Source organism: Ornithodoros turicata, chromosome 10, assembly GCF_037126465.1.
Source record: "Ornithodoros turicata isolate Travis chromosome 10, ASM3712646v1, whole genome shotgun sequence".
Lineage (NCBI taxonomy): Eukaryota > Metazoa > Arthropoda > Arachnida > Ixodida > Argasidae > Ornithodoros > Ornithodoros turicata.
The window spans coordinates 17,355,076-17,367,714 of NC_088210.1; the positions used below are offsets into that span (position 1 = coordinate 17,355,076).

Here is a 12,639-nt window from a genome sequence, read left to right on the forward strand (position 1 = left end):
TATGTGGACAACCATACATTGGGGGTAGGAAGGGGGGTCTCTCTTTTTCGAATTGGAGCGAACTTTCAAAAACTTAAATAGGCAGCAGTGTGTCTGCCTTTATAAAGTTTTCCAGCCAGCCTCGCACCCAGTGCTTTTGCAGCCTGTACGAGCCAGCAAGGAGGAAAACACCAGAGGAAGCTATGCTAGCTAGGAGAAAGAACGCTTATATTCTTACAACGAATCGATCGTTCTGTAGCCAACTGTAATATGCTAATCATGTGAAGCGGGAACCCAGCAAGAACGTACAGCAGTACACTCTGTTATGTACCAGAACTAAAGTCAAGTCAGTTCTACCTGCTACCTACGAATGATCAATGACTTACCGCTCCTGATTCGGTGAGCGAGGGGGCCGTACGCCTTTTCGTCGCAATTTGGATATATATTTCCTTTACCACCCTTTTACACCCCTTTATCAGACGCTTTGTTGACCTAGGTGGTAACTATGGAAGTTACCGCCTTTTCACACCCTTTTCTCTTGGAGTAGTTTCTCCCCACTCAAAAGAAAAAAAAAAAAGCGTAATTTTAGTCCTTTTGGGGACTAAATGCATTGCCACAAGAATTAGTCCCTTTCGGGAGTAAATGCGTGGGACTAAAATGAATCACATAGTTGGGACTGCATTCCATGCTCTTTTCCAAGTATCCCAGGTACATAGTTATTATTATGGTACATGTGCAATGAAAATACTTCGAATTAAACCGTTATATGTCGAGTGATGTAAAATCTCGCGACACGCATAGGGCACAATTTCGCGAGAAAGAACCTCTTTCTTCCTTTGTGTGGGTGGAAAATTGTCAAAATTGGGTATGTTATCCAGCCTTATTCGATCGAGTTCACGAAGAGCACATATTTACGTATAGACTGTTGCATTCAAGAGACCATTTGCGAAGTTCAGTCACTATTTGCAGTCCTGGGGAGCAGTGGCGTATCTAGAGCTACCTGCGCCCATGGCAACATGGTTAACATGATGTCCTTGGGGATGCGTTTTCGTGTGGTCCGCACTAGGTTTCACACTACAACCTCTCTAATGGCGGGTACTTTAGATCATTTATGAATGTGCCAGGTTGAGTGCCCGACCTGGCACATTCACACCCGACTACATAATGGCGCCCCTGTTCACCTGGCGCCCATGGCACCTGTCCACACCTGCCACACCCTAGATACGCCACTGCTGGGGAGTAAATTTCAGTGTTAGGGGACTAAAGTGGGGAGTAATTGGTCTACACTCGCAATCTCTCTAAAATCTCTACCCCGGACGTATACTTTTACAATAAGGACACGCGGCATAGCATAGCTATATGTCCTTGTTAGCTCTTTCAGATTTATTTTCTCGCTACAAGCCACTGCTTTAGTGTACATTCAATAGAAATACAGTACTGCATCATATCAGGTGGATTGTGCTTCACCCGACACCCATTGTTTTACGCTACATGACATTATCTACCACAGGATAGCGATTCATTTAAATAATAATCATTATTTCTTGATTCCTTTAAAGTTTACCCGGGCCGGCGCGCATGCCGCGCTTTACGAAGTAAATGTAGAGCATTGTGTTTTTTTTTTTTTTTCTAAGTATATCAGCTTAAAGAGTTCGCTGCCCTGCTCGTAGATCGAACACTGGGAGTGATGACACGTCACGCCATCTGTCTTTAGATCCAGCACAGATCAGGCGACGCGCACGGCGGGCACTCTCCCTGCACCGACGGGTAGTAGCAGCGCGTTGGGCATACGGGACACACCGGAGCTGTAAACAATATCGCGATAAAAAAATAAAAAAAAATCAGCCGTTGCGCATCTCCATCATACAGAAAGAAGGCATATATACTCACGGCATACGCATATTGGACAGAGATAAACATCACGAGCATAATCACAAAAGTACGGGCATGGCTCAGCTGGTGTGCAGTATCCATGACCTGCACGTAACAGTGGTACCTGATGATCAAAGGATAGCAAAGTATTCTCCACAACTCACAGCGAACGCTTGAGGCCGACGCTAAAAGGGCAGTAAGGATCCACGGCAGGGACGTCATGTCGACAGATATGGTTGCACGCTGGTGAGGGAGCAGACCTCGGGCGTATACAGCAGACATGCAGAGGACAAGTAGGGGTTGCTCCTCTCTGGTTTTGTACTAGTTTTTTCCCGAGCGGAGTGATGTGGACAAAATGGCAGGTCTTTGTGACGCACGCGTATATCCGGCCTGTCATGGGTGCCGTGTGGAACCTTGACACGACGCCTTGTTATTCCCAGGGCTTGCGCGAACGAATTGTTTTACGGTCTGCGTCTCTGGAAGGCGACAAACGGACGTGCTCGACAGTTGTGTTGACTGTAAGGCTTCCGATGATTCATGTTGAACAAGTACAGCTTGGGACAAAAGTTTACGGAACACTGGGGTATCGCATTTCTTCAATGGAGCGACAACCTATCAGCAAACGAGTGGACACGCATGCTGAGAGATGGATGGAAATGCGGACCACCCGTTTCTTATTCGATCCCTTCCTGATATCTAGCAGGGGGCAGTTCCGATAAAGAAATACACAGGTGCCGTGTTCCGTAAACTTTTGTCCCAAGCTGTACGAATCGACAAATCGAGCAGCTTGTCTTCGTGTCTCTTTGTCTCTCTCACTTTCGTGACTCCTTCAAGAGTGCCGACCACGTATGAACAAAAAAATGGAAATAAATGAATAAATCTCCGGGATACTAACCCACGGAAAATCCTTATAGCCACAGTTCGGTTCACTCATTTTCTCACGAGCTCTCTCAGGGGCGTTTTCTGGAGCACGTCCGGACCAAAGACCTCGCTACAAATCAACTACAGTCGTCGTTTTTTTTTTTTTTTTTTTTGTGCAAGAACGATCGTCGTGTCTCGTTGCAACAACAAAAAATACAAATTAAACAAAAATACGTCGGAATAATAGAGTTGCTTTTCACTGATAGCAGTGAACGGCACTCCGTTCTTTTTGCAATCGAACACTCGGTAAGTGTTCTCTGCTGCTGAGTTCCAACGGTTGGACTTTCGGCTCATTATACATTGTCCTTCTACTTTACTTTTCATTTTCAATTTCCCAGCATTATCGCGGCTCACGTCTCATGTCTTTTTTCTTGTCCACATCATCATCATTCTCGTCATCGTCATCTCGGTCCGGCTGAAGTGTGTATTGTCATAAAGTAGGTGAACTGTACCTATGGAGATAGACGACCCCTTACACACCAGATAACAACGCTCCCAAGGGGAGATTGCTGTTTGTACGTGCCATACCATACTAAGGATCCTCAAACCAGTGATTTTCCCAGCACCCCCCCCCCCCCCCCCCCACACACACACACCCCTAACACCGAAATGACCACGCAAATTCGCCATAAGAGTGGGGCATATCCTTGCGAGCAGTGGCATGATATTCCGTAGCAGACGACAGGAAAGGACGCAGACGGTGTCGTCTGCTCTAGTGCACAGCCCCCCCCCCCCCCCCAGAGCCGTATATTAAAAGTTCTTCTTTCTTTTCCTCTAAAGTTCTTCTGCTTTTAATATACGGCTCTCTGCTCTAGTGCGCACACCACGCGGTGGAACTTCTGCCCGGTTCAACTTTTCTTTTTCTCTCTTTTTTCATCGTCTTCCACTAGAATATTCCGTGAGGATGCCGCTCATGTGAATACATGGGATGGCAACGAAATGTACCTTTGCCATTCATGAGCGCAGTTTATTTCATTCGAACATCACTAAAATACATGAATGAAAAAGGAACTCACCAACAATAAAAATCCGTGCATTCATCTCTGTTTCATCTTAAGAAAATACTAAACTGCAATTTCGTCGATGAATATCCTTAACTTAAAAAGTAAAATACGAAAGAAATAAAAAAGTTAAATATTGGTTCAAATGTCAGGGTTGTTCGCGACAATCTCGACATTTTGCTCCGTTTGACTGAACGTGTCCTGTTCACGTTACCAATGTAGTAACGACGCCAGTTCTCTGTATACTAATAATTGCGCTTGATTCGAAAATAGAAATCACCATTCACACATTGCTCAGTCAAACTTGGTAAAAACAAACCTCGTATGCACACGTTTCTCATTCATTTCTTTCCTCGCATTAGAAGCGTGAAGGGCTTCATATAGTGACACAAGCTGATACGGCCACCATATCGCACCGCACCGTCAATCAAACGTTTCTTTACACACACATCAGCGCCACCTTCGAGTCTCGCCAGAGAATGTGTCTTTTTTTCACACACGACCGGTGCACACCGTTGAGTATAATTCACGTGAGAGAATCAATGTGGCAGCTTTGAGTCCACCGCCTGGACTGCTTGCATGTTCAGCATTCACCACGGCTTCAACGCTTTCATTCACAGCAAGTGCCACGTCACTCAATGCAGTCGCACATTCACTTTACGCAACCCTTGCTGTAGGAATGGATTGGGTGGTTTGTCTTCTTCAGCAATGACGAGTGTCTTGGCGTCTGTTATCGTCGTCTGTTCCTGTGGCGACTGCTGAGTTGTAGACGTGTCCGCGTGGAGCTGTGGAGGGGCGCTGAGGGTTGACGTTAATGGCTTAGGAGTTGACCTGCGAGAGATCGCGTTATTAAAAAGTGAGATCAGCGCCCTCACAGTCAAACGGGTTAGCCTAAGGGATCCTATATGGACTCTGAAAGAAAATTTATGCAAGAACCCTCAAGATGGGCCTTGCGGATCCCATTAGCGCATGCACGCACAACGCAAACGTTTCCCCCGAAACACCAATGAACTTTTTTTTTTCTAATTGATCACAGCACGAACATATTATCATAACGGCGTGCTGACACTTTGATATTGTTTGTTAGTTACATTGTGTACGCTCCCTACATCCACTGCGCCGTCTGCTTCACTGGCAGGACGCTGTGACGTCGTAGCGGGACCAGTTTCGGTTTCGCAGTATCAGATTTTCTAAGCAACTATTCAACAACTTCTTGAAGGACCTTCGTGACCGCAGCAACATTACAGGACGTTGGCCTCATATTTGAAGTAGATTTTGGGTGAAGCTTTTGTAGCGCATTAGAAAGGCAACTACTTTGTCAAAATTAGTCATACGCATGTTTTATCCGCGAAAACTTGGTTCACCCAGTATCTTTCTTTTGTTCAAGACCCAGCGAAGCTGTTCCACTCATCAAAGTCACCCTGTCTTTGTCGAAATATGCGAGCGTTATTTGTACTTACTTATTTGTCGATGCTGGTAACGTTTCTCCGTTCTTCATGAGGAGCTGTCTTTTCCACAATGGAACAGCTGCGAGCTTCTTTTCTTCCGCTTCTCGCTAGTCAAACAGGGAGAATTAAAAGAAGAGAGCACGGAATAATGTAAAGGTGGCACGTTTGCATGTGGTGCGCAACAGTTTCAGATATATGTGCCGCTAATTTATCCTCGGTAGTTCCCTGGAAAATTCAATGGTTCCAGCGCACTGTTGTGCAAGGTATTCCATTATCCAAGCATGTGCCTTGTACCAGTACATTAACTGAGTCACGTGACTAATTCACATTTAAAACGCGCATCGTCCACACGCGGTAGCCCCTAAAATATTGCAACCCCTTGTACTTCTCCCACCAAGGTGAAAGGTTAGCCTAGTTGGTCTGATATTATGACTGAACTGCCTGAACAGCGCACAAGCAAGACAAGGACCATAGAATGACGGCGCTTGTTCATGTGGTACGTCTTTTTGTTATTTGTGAGTTTTGGTGCATCGTACAGTATCGCCGTTGCGTACGTAAGAAATAGCGTATGATGCTCCTGCGCGCGCGCAAAACACAGAGAGCTTCGCGCAGTGCGCGGAATCATCACGCTATTCCTCACGATAGCGTATACGATACACTAAAACTCTGTTCTCACGGGTAACATTGACGGTATACGCATCCGCAATGTACCGTATCCGTAACCGCGCTGCATCAAGTAGTCGTAACTGCATCCGCGAGGATATTGGAGCTTGCCGCACATCCATTCACAACGTACTCTCAATAGACCTCTCCCTGTTTGTAAACAAATGACGTCATAGTGTTCGACAGCGCCACCAATTTGGTAGACTTGAACTACGCTGAAAGCTCGGGGAGAACAAGGTCGCGCCCAAAAGCCAAAGTCTTGAGGGGATTACGATGGTCTCTGAGAGGGACGCGACCTTCGGTCCTACTTTACTTTCAATAGGAGGCGGCGAACAAGTGCCTATTCGTGGAACCCAGCCCACCCCTTCCGATTTGTTTCGGTTTCAGTCTGTCTACCAACGTCACGATGACGTTTCTCGGGTACGGATCTATTGCGGCTGCGTCATGCAGAACATCCGCAGATACACTGATGCTTACTTGCGAATAGTGAAGCGGACAGCCTTACGCTCGGCGGAGGTACGCGATTGTATCCCCCATTTTATTCGCACGGCTTTGGAAACGTACGATTCATCTGCGAATCAAGACGACGTATACGGATAGGTAACCTCACCAGCGCAATCCTCCGGTCACTGGGACATCGAAGGAGAAAGTCTTAACGCGTACATCGGGAGCTCGCTACGTACCTGTAGTGCTTCTTCCGCTTCTTTGCGTGCTTTCTCGGCAGCTTTCTTTGCCATCATCTGTCGCTTCCAGTTCGGGATGACGCACCCGTTAGCGTCCTTCTCCGGAACAAGATCCACGAAATTCTTGGCTGTGAGCTGATGCATCAGCTCTTCAGCCTTCTTTTTCTCCTGCGGAGTGGCCAAAGAGGGTTTGTGCTTCAATAATTCTATAGTGATTCTATAGTGATATTAGTCTGCGAAGATCATTGTGTGATGTGCGAAACTAGTCTACGCGACCAGATTCGCTGACAGTCCAGAGGCTGCCACTACTATGCCAGCGGCTACCGCAGACTAACCTGTTTTTGTACAGCACCGGCGTTTCACGTAAAGTTGCTTTAGAACACTATGGGCACGTTGAGAATTTGATAACGCTACTGGTTAGCAGTACATAGCATATGGCGCGGTGACCTTGTGTCATGACATACTCCACCATATGGTTTTGTAATGGTTGCCTTTCCACGGCCAGCTTATACGAACGGTGAGGAAATTTGTCAGTGGTGCCCTCAGTAGCTGTGGCAGTGCTTTATGCACGTGCAGGTTGAGGGCTGCAGCGCGTGCTCGAAGCACTACTGAAGTTACTGAGGACACCACTGAAGAACCTCCTCAACGCTCCTGTAGGCGGGCCAGGAGCCTCTGAAAGGTAGTCTCTGGTAGTGAGGCTTCTATAGAGGATCGGGTGCGTGCCATTCGGTATCGACATATACCGTTCAGTCTAATTACAACTCTAATCTCAATATCAGTCGCTATACAGCAAAAGTAATCTAGTGTAAGATAGCCTACTGGTAAGATCACGTACTAAACTCAAACTTTGTGGTAGAAATCTTGCTGAGATGACCGAGTAGGACAGTAGACTAAACAGGAAGAACGCCGCGAGAGCATGCATATTGTTAGTAGGCAGCAATATGATTGCATGACGAAATGCAATCATGAATGAGAATTGGAGAAATATAAACAGATTTTCTGTACTATTGTTTTAAATAGCACCACCTATCACTCACAACAGACACACACGTCTTTAAAACAGAAGGTAGCAGGTTGCATCGTTCAAAGGCATTTGCTGTCCTTGCAGAAACAAAATAAAAAGGACATAAGCATGCCTATACTAGGAACGTGCAGGGACTGCAAACCATAAGGGATGTTGTGAACAGCGATGACAACCGTGACACCACATTTACTCTTTTATTGCATTCGGTGAGTGATATTTTAATATCATCTTCAATACTGCTGCATCTTCGCCACACACAAGTGTATTTTCAACAATTTTAATGGCGTTTTGACGCTGCGCTTCATACGAAAATGTAACCACAATGATACACGCTCGCCTTCGAAGGCAAACGGGAACATTTAGCGTTATTATTATTAACGTTGTTACCGATAATGCGCGCATCTCTGGGCAGCATTTTTAGCCCCCAGACGTTAGCGCCAATTGACCTGGTTTCATAAACATAAAGGGGCACTGACGCGCAAAAATTTCTCCTCGCGAAGCGAAAGATCCTGTTTCCTTCACACCAACACAAAAGGAACGAAATTCAACCGTTAAGTTGTTTGTGTTTTATGAGCGAAACAAACAGTGATACACGTGCTTTCCTTCTCAAGGAGCCCGACAGCGCGGAGAGGCCTCCCATTGGTCTCCTCAAACGATCCCCCGCCATGATTGGCCGAATCGAATTGAAGAGTCCAATGGGAGGCTGCCCTGTCGCGCTCAGATCACGAACGAGGCAACGGACGAATACCGTTAGTTTCATGTTGGTGTCAAAGTAACGGCGTCATTCGTTCCACTAGGAGATACTGTTCCACATCGGTGACCCCTTTTAGAGAACACCCGTGCCGCATGTAATGTGAGTATGGTGCCTATTCATGGGCGCAATCGGGTGGTGTGCGGTGCAAAGTGCATAGTAGAAGTATGGTTCACTTTTTCTTCCTCCATTCGAATCCTCTCTTCCTTCATCTTTCGCACACCGTGGATCCCCTGGCCGTCCATGGATTGCTTCAGTTCCTGGATGATGGTACTCTTTTGTTCACATAACAGGCTGTTCTTCTCCAGTAGTACACATCTCTCTGCGTGGTTTTTAACGGAACAATTATTAGAGATTAATCAGGGCGCTTACTATATCTAACAGAGCGGCATCAATCATTATAATTCGCGGTATGGCCTTCCGAGACAACTGTGAACATAAGCGCCGCCTGTCGCAAAGGAGTAACGTACCAAAGCAGCTTGGGTCATACCACCCGTTTATATTTATGTCCCCGGCGGGGTTCGACCCCGCAGCCTTGAGCTCAGTAAGCTGACGCGTTCAAAACTGTTCCACTAGAGTGTGGACGTACCTTCCAGTACATATAGCGCACCGTGTTTGTTGCTATTTAAGAAAGCGCTTTAATAATATTGTGTGTTATGTACATGGCGATTACAACGACAATACACGCCATTACACACCAGTTATATTCTGTGCACGAAATATTTACACTTGCGTTCAGCCTCTACAGGGAAGTGAAGATATTGCGAAAGCGCTTACCGGTAGTGCTAGGCTTGTCCGTCTTCTTAAGTAGGACGTTCTGTAGCTGCTCCTTCGTTATCGGAAATCCCCCACCCGACTGGGGCGTTGAAGGCGTAGATGGAAAGGACTTGACAGAACTCGCAGGACTAGGGTTCAAACTCGTCTCACTTTCACAATGTCCGGTGGACCCGTTCTGCTGTTCCGAACCCGGCGGCAGCGGCGTTGCGTCCAAGACTTTGCCATTAACAACTGGTGACGGAGGTTCGGGTGTCACCGTTGGGGTGTCGATGACACGCCCTAGCTTCCTCGCGGGCGGTTCCGTTCGAACCTCCTTCGGCGGCACTAGTGTCTTTGGTCTACTAGTCATGGTCTTGAGGTATTCCGAAGGCTTGATGTTCGTGTCAGTGTCCGGAGGTTGCGTGAACTGCGGCGGTATGAACGACAAAGGTCTTTCAAAGAGACGCGGTAGGGTACGCTCTTCGCTGTGGACCGATGCCGTGTCGTCTAGCCCCGCGCTGGAAGACGTGTCTGAACGGCAATCGCTGTTATCCCTCGTCGCCCTCTTCAACGTGTCACCGTTCAGTTTCAGCCCAGGCGGCGCGGGAGGCGGTGGAGGCGGAGGCGGTGGTACGGGAGCGTCCCCTTTGCAAGCTGTAGGCTGCGACGGAGGCGGAAGTTCTCCAGAGTCCTTGGTGACCGGCTCTGGTTGCGATCCGTTTACTTTGAAGGACGTCTCCTCCTTGTACGTTGACGTCGTGCAGATAGTCTCGTAGTCAGAGTCGCCGCTGCTGCTACACGCGTCGTTTGCTGGCAGTTCGAAAGGGATAGGCGGTAACGGTTTCGTCGGCGCAACTAATGACATGGTGGAAAACGCTTTCTTCAGCCCATTTTCCACGGGCTTTTGTGGCGCCGCCGAGAACTTCGTCGCCGGTTCTTTGATTGCACCGTTCTGATGCAAGTCCGCCATCGAGGAAGACTTATTCTTCAATGTGGACAGGTGTGGATCTCTGAGTATTGCTGACCCTGGCGTGGGGCGTAGGATGGCCTGCGAAGGAAACGGCGCTTCTTTCACGGGATCCGCCTTGGCAGGAGGTGGCTTAGGAGTCGCCTTCAGCGTGGTCTGCTGCCTGCCTTTCAAGGTAGACTGCGGTGAAGGCGTGCAGAGGAGCGCCGGAGACTTGCTCCCGATTTGGGAGCTGTGGAAGATGGTAGTCCGTCCAGCGGGATCCATGCCTTCTTCGACTTCGTACTCTGGTGTCTGTTCGCTCGGAGACTTTGGCGGGGGAGAGTCTTGCTCTCTTTTGTCGTCTTCCTCGAGGACGATGTCGTCCTGGCAGATGCCTTCGTCCGTGCTCGTGCTGCAGTCAGAGCCGCCGGCGGATTGCTGGCTCGTTTCTGTCCTGCTGCTGCTCGCGATGCTGTCGGCGCTGTCGTGCACTTCTGCAGTTACTATGGTGGGAGAAAAGTAATGTGAAATGTAATTTAGCTGCCATTCGATAAAACGACGGCGGAATGCGCAAAGTCGTTTCCCTTGGTTCACTGCAAAGTATCAAGGAAGAACATGGCTTTGCTTGATGATTGGTTGGTACTTTTTAAACTGACAAAGCGGAATGCAATGCATGCAAATGGTGTGCGTCATGCACTTATAATATTGTTACGTATGGTCCATGTTAACTGCCCGATAAACCCCGCCTTACTGATTGTTTCGTGAAGCAGGATAGCTACTGCGAAAAGCTGTTATCTATTAAACGGACGATGAAATAAACGCCAAGGATACGCCTAACCATGTACTCCCTCTAAAATGTCATTCAACATCAGGGACGCTAAGCACTTTTTCCAAATCCTTCACCACATTCTATCGGTCAGTTTGTTAGTGGCGCCAAACGTGCACCATCCCTTTGCAGTAATACCTCCTTCGATGAGCCAATCGCTGAGGAAGAAGCGGCATTCGGAAAATGTATCAGTGAAGGAGAAGCACAATATGTGTACCAGTCAACGGGACAACAGGGACACGCAGAAATGGCAACGAGTCGCAACAATATTTTCGTGGGCCTTGTCAATCGAAAAGCTGCACACAGGCTGCTCTAGGCAGCAGCATTCTGAATACATCAGAGCTACATTCCCATTAAAGCCCATTATTCCCATCATTGTACAGTAAAGCACAAAGCTACGTTCCCACTACTGAGCAAGCGCTCGCAACGGTGCCCGTAACGGCGGAAAGGTCGCTTAGAGGTCATCGGAGGCACGCTTTCCGGCGCCGTCCAAGCAGCTCCTTGCGCGGCCGACGATCGTCGGTTGCCACTCGAGGCAGAGAAGATGAGGGTCCGTTTGGCGAATGAAAAACACAACAACAATAACAACAAGAAGAAAAAAAAAAAAAGATTGCCTCCGCGTGCGGAAATCTCGCCCTAGCCGGTATGTCTTGAGAGTATGGTGTCAACACCGTTCTCAGTCGTAGCTTGCCAGCTTCGCATGCATGCCAGCAAAGTTCCCCAAGCAGCACAATGTACTGAAAGTCGAGTGCAATAGGGGTGTACGGTATGTGTCTTATCAATGTTCTTTAGTTTCACGAGCCTGATCAAGGCCTTCCACCTACCCGCCGACCCCTATTGCACCCGACTTTCAGTACAGTGTGCTGCTTGGGTCGGGAGAGTTGAAGATGCTTTCGAAAAAGAGCGACGGGTCGGGATACGCAAAACGCACCTCACATATGCCCCGCTTGTAAACATAACTATAACACCTTGTGGTAATATCCCTACAAGAACAACTCCGATACGTTTTATTTTGATATCCCTATCGGCACCCTTCGCCCCCACTGATCACGCGAAGGAAGATTTTCGCGGCTTCCGCGCGTGCGACCTTCCGGTGTGCCCGCAACCTGATGGATAGCATATTATCTAAGCTGAGCAATAAATAAGCGTACTGGCAGTCAGTCAGTCGTGACCGGAAGTTGCAACTCTCCAGATTAGCACAATGTGATCCGGAATTCCAGCATGAGTAACGCAAAATTCTGCTCTGACTGTAGCTTTCCGCTTTCTTTCACAGATGGAACTCTTGTTACCGCTGTTCCCCATATTCCTTTTTTGCTCTACGTACGTGTACTCTAGGTGTACTGGCGGCAGTTAGTCCGACATAGTCGTAACTCACCTCCACATTTTTTTTTCTTCTTCTTCTTCAATCCATCATCATCAATGTAACGCAAAGTTCGATCGCAGCGATATATTACGCGATCTATAATGCTTTTCAGGTGCAATACGTGGCCAGAAAATTAAGTTGATTACGTTTACGGTTCATAGCAAAGTTTGAGATGGAACTAATGAACAAATTAATAGATGTATCTCAGTTTGCCGTCATTTTGAATGCCACCATTTCACCAGAATCGCAATCCTTCTGGTCAATCAATTAAAATACGAATAGAGATTTTAAATTCTCCTACACCTAATCGGGGGTTCCAGCCACAGTTGGGTCGCGGTGCTAACGCGGAACCAAGCGTCAGGTCAGATTCAGATGGGGGGGTTCCGTGTGAAATTGTTTATTC

General features: G+C 47.6%; 1 protein-coding gene and 1 long non-coding RNA gene across 2 annotated transcripts in view; both read right to left on the reverse strand.

Moving 5' to 3' along the window:
- Nucleotides 1–1,331: 1,331 nt before the first annotated feature.
- On the reverse strand, nucleotides 1,332–2,240 carry LOC135370735 (uncharacterized). The gene is made up of 3 exons (XR_010415443.1): nucleotides 2,016–2,240; nucleotides 1,870–1,956; nucleotides 1,332–1,784 (listed from the first exon to the last, which is right to left on the reverse strand). It is a non-coding gene; the product is annotated as an uncharacterized LOC135370735 (long non-coding RNA).
- Nucleotides 2,241–3,714: 1,474 nt separating this feature from the next.
- The window catches only part of LOC135370736 (espin-like), an 85,127-nt gene continuing 76,202 nt past the window's right edge, over nucleotides 3,715–12,639 (reverse strand). The window contains exons 7-11 of the mRNA XM_064604551.1: nucleotides 9,120–10,550; nucleotides 8,519–8,664; nucleotides 6,568–6,735; nucleotides 5,234–5,328; nucleotides 3,715–4,604 (exon numbers count right to left, since the gene is read on the reverse strand). Coding sequence (XP_064460621.1) covers nucleotides 4,409–4,604; nucleotides 5,234–5,328; nucleotides 6,568–6,735; nucleotides 8,519–8,664; nucleotides 9,120–10,550 — 2,036 coding nt within the window. The 3' untranslated portion in view covers nucleotides 3,715–4,408. The remainder of the gene's footprint in view (nucleotides 4,605–5,233; nucleotides 5,329–6,567; nucleotides 6,736–8,518; nucleotides 8,665–9,119; nucleotides 10,551–12,639) is intronic.